Source organism: Limulus polyphemus, unplaced genomic scaffold (genome assembly GCF_000517525.1).
Source record: "Limulus polyphemus unplaced genomic scaffold, Limulus_polyphemus-2.1.2 Scaffold75, whole genome shotgun sequence".
Classification (NCBI taxonomy): Eukaryota; Metazoa; Arthropoda; class Merostomata; order Xiphosura; family Limulidae; genus Limulus; species Limulus polyphemus.
In genome coordinates, this window is record NW_013665685.1 from 1,238,891 (window position 1) to 1,246,410 (window position 7,520).

The 7,520-nt window shown below is 33.9% G+C and overlaps 1 protein-coding gene across 2 annotated transcripts in view; it reads left to right on the plus strand.

Moving 5' to 3' along the window:
- LOC106466677 (CUB and sushi domain-containing protein 3-like) overlaps positions 1-7,520 on the plus strand; it is a 74,480-nt gene that overhangs the window by 55,917 nt on the left and 11,043 nt on the right. For both annotated transcript variants that reach the window (XM_022395299.1, XM_013926975.2), the window contains exons 5-8: positions 235-363; positions 4,208-4,372; positions 4,691-4,879; positions 6,068-6,259. In XM_022395299.1, coding sequence (XP_022251007.1) covers positions 235-363; positions 4,208-4,372; positions 4,691-4,879; positions 6,068-6,259 — 675 coding nt within the window. The remainder of the gene's footprint in view (positions 1-234; positions 364-4,207; positions 4,373-4,690; positions 4,880-6,067; positions 6,260-7,520) is intronic.

The following is a 7,520-nucleotide window of genomic DNA, read 5'->3' on the forward strand; positions in this document are numbered from 1 at the left end:
CTGTCATGTTATTAAACGTAATAGGTGCACTGTTTCCCCGTCAATACCGTACCTTTAATAAACTGTCATGTTTATTAAACGTACTAAGTGCACATTTTCTTTGTCAGTACCTTTCCTTTAATAAATTATCGTGTTTATTAAACTTACTAAGTGCACTGTTTTTCTCTGTTAATGTTTTCTTTAAATAAACTGTCATGTTTCGTAAATGTAATAAGTGCACTTTTTTCTGTAAAGCTTCGCAGACTGTGGTTCTCCACTGTGGTGATGGCCAGGGAATATTTGGTCACTACATTCATATTGAAGACAACAGACCGGATTTTACTTACTTTGCTTTGTGCCAGGTGGATGTTATCGTACTTAAAGGTGAGTTCCACCGAGTTATAACTGCTTTTTTTTTAATTCTTTTCCTTAGTGTACTGAAACCTTTATAGCGCTTTAGAATTTTTCGCAACTTGTTCCTTGAAACTGAGCACTACAATATATTTTAAGGGGTGTCTATATAATCAATCAACTTATCGATAAAACAGTCTAATTTAAATGAGCTTGTTGCCCACTCCCAAGATTTTATAAACCTCTATATTATAATGCCACGATAAAAGTTAATAAATAGTTATTTTTTATTAGAGTTATGTTTAATCAGTTAATGTTAAGGAGTCATTTCAGTATAAATTATTTCTTCGTCCTATTTTTCGTGTTATGAACAACCCTCTGTCTATGTATATGTACATTTATCTGTCTCTCTCTCTATATATATATATAGGTGTTTGTGTGTGTGTGTGTATTTATAGTACAAGTAGTAATAAACAAACAAATTATGAGTTTAACAACATCATGTGTAAGTTGGCGAGAGATATTACTGTCGCCACACGTGTAAGACAGACAGATAAAATTAGGATACATCCTGGGAATTATGCAATGATCTTTGTGGGAGAGGTATCAGCGGGAGTAGAACCCACGTAGCGTAGAGAATTTAACCTATATACACAATCCTCACGTGCAAAATGAAAGTATAAAACCAGTTGAAAATTAGGAATGGGTTTAGATGTTGTATTCCACAGCATGCCACTTTTACACCTCCATTATCCATCTATGGGAAGGCGATAGCATCTAATGGAACAGAATGGAATAAAAAGAACAATAATTAATACATTATAACAGATAATTTAAGAGGGCCATGGATACTTATTATCTAACAAGACATTGAGGGTGATGAATATAATGTATCTTCATAAATTAATGCCCAAGCCTCCGTCCAACCATATACATCCTTGTTTCAGTAGTATACATAAATAACCCTGCTTTCTTTATTACTAGCATATTTATTACGCGTACTCTGTAAGTTTTAACACGCACTGCCTAACATCCTCATGCTAAGGTGCGCGTGAATGACGTGAACAATACACGAGATGAACGATGGATTCTTTAATAAGTATACTCAATCATTGTTTATTGCAACGAAGTTTAAGAGTATTACTTAAAACCCTACTAATATTATTATTTTGAAATATCAGTAAATCGTTGTTTTTCAATACTTACGATATTAAAATGCACAATAAATAACGCTTTTTTATTGAAATTTTACAATACGATTAAAAAATTACATTATAAAGAACATGGTTTATACAGAGTAAATACAAAGCCAGTCATAAGAAATACAAAACATTTTACTGTAAAAACCTGCATTGTAGTTAAGCACAAAGTCACATAATGCGCTATCTGTACCCTGCCTGCTACGGGTATCGAAACCCGGTTTCTAGCATTGTAAATCCGCAGACATATCGCTGTGCCACTGAGGGTCCATTTTACTGTAAAAACCTGCATTGTAGTTAAGCAACAAATTGCAAATTTCTGTACAAAGGATTGTTACTACAGGTGAAGGAAGTCAATGAACATGGAAAGAAAGAATTGATGTTTATAAAATAATATTTGCACCATATCAGCCAATTTTTATGTCTAAGTCTTTAAAAAAAGAGTTTCAATATCATATGTTGTATTATTTCATTTCTAATTCAGGAGGAAGTACAACCTATTTATGCATGATTCCAAAAAAAAAATCTTTATTTTCATGATTACTAGTTGAAGTACTGTTCTTTGTACTGGAAAGACCCAAGGATCCCCGGGTGATGACACTGACCCTCTTTTGTCACTTCCCAGAGGCCCTTAAGGATACATACCAAGTTTGGTGATAATCGGTCCAGCAGTTCGCCAATTATAAGCAGGCACACACACACACACATACTGTTGTCAAATAATGGTTTAGATTTAAATACCATAACTATTAGTACCTTGAAAGATATAGTATCGTGTGATACAAGACCAAGTACCCTTTAATGCTGTCATGAATCAGCAGGATAAGATTATTGTATTAAGGTCTCATTTCCCTAGATCATGGTTTCCCAAATCTTTGCTTAAGACAGCCAGATGGATAGTTTGTTGTTCACTCTTCCACCCGTACACTCTGAAAATTATTTTGATACCCCTCCCATGCAGTGGCATTACTACAAAGGATGGACCCCCAGCATAAAAAGTAATTGGGCCCCAACATTTATTTCCCCATAATTATAGTTAAAATTCTGGCTGATTCGCTCGCCCTTTTTGGCTTGCTTCCCCCTCGCAATTGCGGGGGCTTCAGGGAGCATACTTACACCACTGCTCCTATGGACCCATTCAACCATATTTTATAGGGTTTTCGACTGAACAATTTGTATGAAGTGACCAACTAAATTCTGGAAGTTTATTTGGCAGTATCCCGGCTGGAATTGTCCAGCAGTTACATAGTAGTAACAGATGTAGACCAAATAGGTACTTTTATTCCATATTTAATAGTAAATAGCATTTTAGGTTGTAATTCTTAAGCAGATACAGAAATAAGTGTGACTGACCTGATCTTTGCTTTCACCAATTAATATTCCAAATATTTAATTATTTCATTGATTTGATTTTCCACCTCATTAATATTGGTGTTATAATATTTCTCCACTTCATAGATGTATTTTTGTACTTCTTCAATTTTATCATTATATTCCCTCTGTGATTCGTTGATAATTTTGTTTTTGTAATCCCTCTGTACATCTCAATAGCTTCATCGATCTTGCCTTAAATGATATAAATTTTTCTTCTCAGTTCTTCTTTAAATATTACATCTCTTTAATGTAATTCTTCTTTTAAACTTCTGTCTCTCTTCATCATCTCTAACAAAGTGTTGATCTCGCATCGTGTTCATGTTCGCATCTTAAAGTTTACACAAAGTTCTATTTTAGTTTCACAATAATAAGTCTCACTCTTGAATTCCGATACGGGTTTGTGACGTTGTTCTATCATTGGATTTGTTCTCTAGGATTATTTGGTAAAAATAATGCCAAGACCAGTCTACATAACAATAACAACTTAATTCATTTTTCTATAACGTTTATTACAGGTCACCTTCACATATAGGCCTAACTTCACAAACAACGTTTTAACAGGAAGTTCAAAACTAATGTACGCCTAATTTACAAATAAATTTACTTACAAGAGTCCTCGCTAATTGATCAAAACCAGACACGCTGGAAAACTCAATGAATTACAGTAGAATAGACGCAATAACTGTCGCTGACTCTCTAACTGACACTTACCTGAATTACTCATTTAGAATGCTGAATAATTCACTGAGTCTAATATATATCTCTCGCTTTCTACTTCCTGCATGAAATCTCTAGATCATTACGTCATCACCATGATTAGCTCCCTCTAGCAAACAAACATATAAATTAGAATATTAAAAATACAACTATGATAATTTTTTGAGGCTTCGTCAACCCAAAATTTCGTTTTCTGGTGCGAGTTTTCTACGGTAATATTCTCAAAATTGAGCTTACTGTAATACGTTTCTCTCGCTTTAATTGCCCGTTTTCAGTTTTTAACCTTACTAGACTTTTTTTTTTTCAAACTTTCGATGACTATGATAATCTTTTGAATTTCATCTAGCCATGATGGTGTTTTTACATTTTATAATTTAGTCATCCTCACGATTTTATAACTGTCAACTAAAGCAAAAAGCAGCATGTTGGTACATTTAACACATAAAGAATATATAGTGGCTGCAATTGAAGAGTTCCAGAACTTAAAGGTGCTTTGAAATGTCAAACTATTTTAGTTAACTATTTCTAAAAGATAAAGAATTGATAAGAAATGAGTTTTTTTTTTTGTTGTTCTTGTTTTTTGTCAGAACGGTATGCATGCGGTGAACCCGACCACCCAACTCAAGCCTATACAACGAGGGAGCATAACACAGTAGAATACCACTGTGTGTCTGGTTACAGGTTGAAAGGAAACCCCAGGCGTCGCTGTCTTCGCTCTGGACAGTGGGATGGTTTACAGCGGACCTGTATAGGTTAGCATTACAAAGATACCTCTTTTCACGTGCACAGTAATGGATTTTAAGCAGCAAATTACCATATTCACAATAATATTTAAATAAGATATTATTTTTTACTTCAAATAACGCTTGATATCAAAACTGTAATCGTTTTTTAAGATGTGTTTTTGTACTAAATGTCATAACAAAAGCAAAAAAAAAATGAATTTAGTGTTGTATTTTCGAAAATGCATTCTTCTTCTTTTTCCGTATAACAGATGAAATGCTGTCGCTTCATCTAGATTTCTAAACGAAATATCAATATCAGTGACTACATTTTTCAATACTTTATAGAGGTCACCTGTCGGCGACTGGATGAAGTACAAAATGGAAGAGTAAGAATGAATGGACTTCGACGAAACCGCCCTGTTCAGGGCAGTAACGCTTTTTACTCTTGCGAAGGCGGGTACGTTCTCCATGGCAATGCTACACGGGAGTGCAAAGAAGATGGAAGTTGGAGTGGTGGAGACTCTTCGTGTTATCGTAAGAATAGCAATAATTAAAATATTGCCAGGTACTCAGTGGCTCCTTAAAGTTCAAGATTGCAGTTATGATACCAAACGTCGTCCTTTTTTTATTTAATCATTTTAAGGTGTTAAACGACGTCTAACACAATTAAAACCTATAACAAGAAATGTTTTGTTAATATTCAGTAAACAGTTGTAGTGTAAACGTATATATAGTGAGTCATACATCTTTTTTACTGTCGTTGGCTATAAGGAGCTAACCCTTTACAGATTCATGGATTTACTTTTCGTAACAGGCTACAAACTAGTGAATTAATCACATGGGCTTAAGATTAACAACGGAATATTGGATTAGATTTCAGAAAATCTATGTTGACACTCCCCAAGTCAATACACTTGTTACGCCACAAAAGTGCTGACATTTTATGACCTTACAAGTTATGGAATAACATTTGAACCACAGTTCATAAAAGAGAGACGAGCAGTGTTGAATTCAGGGGGTGATGTACAGGGGGTATTTCCCATCATGTCGAATTTTAATTTCAATTCATCCCCCCCCCCCAGCTTCTCGTTCACTCCCCTCCGGTGGAAAGGTCTGTATTCAACACTGGATACGAGCTTAGTAAACATAATTGTAACGTGAGTTACCTTAGACATTACAAATGAAATAAACAAAACATGTTAAGACACGTAGTAATTAGCATAATGAATTTAAAATATTTGAATTAACATGTCTAGATCTAATAAAACTTGTGAGAACTTTCGTTTGATGGTTACTTGAACTCCGTGAAGTTATTGGATGTTGATTCACGAATCTTTCCCAGCCTTCGAAGCATAGAAAGTAAAATAATTTAGTGTTAACAGAATAATTACATTAAAATAAAGCGTCACACTTCAACTTTTAGGATTGCTTAATCTTCAATCTAATGACCTTTTTTTTGTTTGTGTGTTAATACATTTTCTTAAAGTCTCGTCGTTGAAAATAAAATATAACATTTAATAGCAAAAATTAATAAAAATATTCAAACTGATTCAATTCTAGGCTAGGTGATGGTAGTGTCTACGCACAAATTTAGAGCTTATAGCCGGAGAAACTGACCAGAATTTGATATTTTTGAATGAATGTGTAACATGGATTGCTTTTAATATCTACACTTCACCCTAAAATGGGGCTTTGTTGTTGTTGTTGTTGTTTTATTTTTAGCTATTAATTGTGGATTTCCACGACACCAAACTGTGGGAGGGAAATACTACCTTCTCAACGAGACCACAACCTACCAAAGCATGGCAAAGTTAGAATGTCTAGATGAACATAAAGCCTTTGGCCCTTCATCTCTCATCACATGTCGAGAAGACGGAACATGGAGTGGATCACAAGCTAGTTGTGTTAGTGAAGGTACGTATTAGTTGTTTAATTTTAAATTTACTGACATTTCTAGATCATGTCAAAGAAACAATGCTTCTATTATCGACCTGTTGTAAATGTTATGCTATAATCTTTAAAAATAATGTATTATCTCTATAAAGTGCATTTTAATATTCTTTCTATACCTAATTGTACGACAACTGAAGATACTATAAAATATTATACTTTAATAAAGAACAATAAGGTTTAACCGTGATGAGTTTTGTTCTTCCATACTCCATTGTTGTTTTTATAATAAAAAACATATTAATTTTCAATACTCATATAGACCAAATTTTAAGATAATCTAATAGCAAAGATGTATGTATTTGAAAGTTTACTCTTAATCCTTTAAAGACGATTGCATAGAATTTGAGGTATAATTTCTGAGATTATTAGTATATGATGTTTAAAAAGCAACTTTATAAAGATACATTAACTGTAGTAAACTCTTCTCATCCATGATGTATCGGGTTATTCTAATAACTTTGAAAATTCACATTTTTCTTCCAAGGCGACGGAGGGGAATGAAAGAGATGCATGTTTTTATTTGAATATAATATTTGCAAGAAAAAATATTAACCACCTGTTTTCTGCTGTTATTAATAGGATAAAAGGAATCATAGCAGTCAGCAGTTCTGTTCTAGGGGGGCCCATTGACTGCTCTGCTCTTGAGCCCGGAATTTTTGTCTTTCTACAAGATACCCTCTTTTACCGATATTAATATAAATGGGTATTGAAGCTCAACGGTCTTTTTAATAACACCTAAAATTTCCTGTGTATCTCTAGGGTTTTATATGTGTTCTTGGACTGCAGTTATCCCGAAATATTGTAAATCATTGTATGTATTAGTATCTTTTGTCAGCTTTTTCTCGATATGATGATTTTTTTCTGTGTTTTAGCTTTCTGCAACTGCTTATCCAAAAAGCGAGTGAACAATGCCAGTGTGTTTAGCGCATAACGTCACATGAGCAATCCTGGTCGTATGATAAGCACAGAATATTTAACAAATCTCTAAAGTGCATACAGATTGTAAACCTTAACGAAGCACTCGGATATTTGATTTTATTTGTAAAGGCAGGAGACACATCTTAGCCATCTAACGGACAAAATCGGTGGGGAACATCAAAAGTACGCATAACAATCGCAAAATTGTTAAAACAGTGATATTTGATTTTATTTGTAAAGGCAGGAGACACATTTTAGCCATCTAACGAACATTTTAGAACGGACAAAATCGGTGGGGAACATC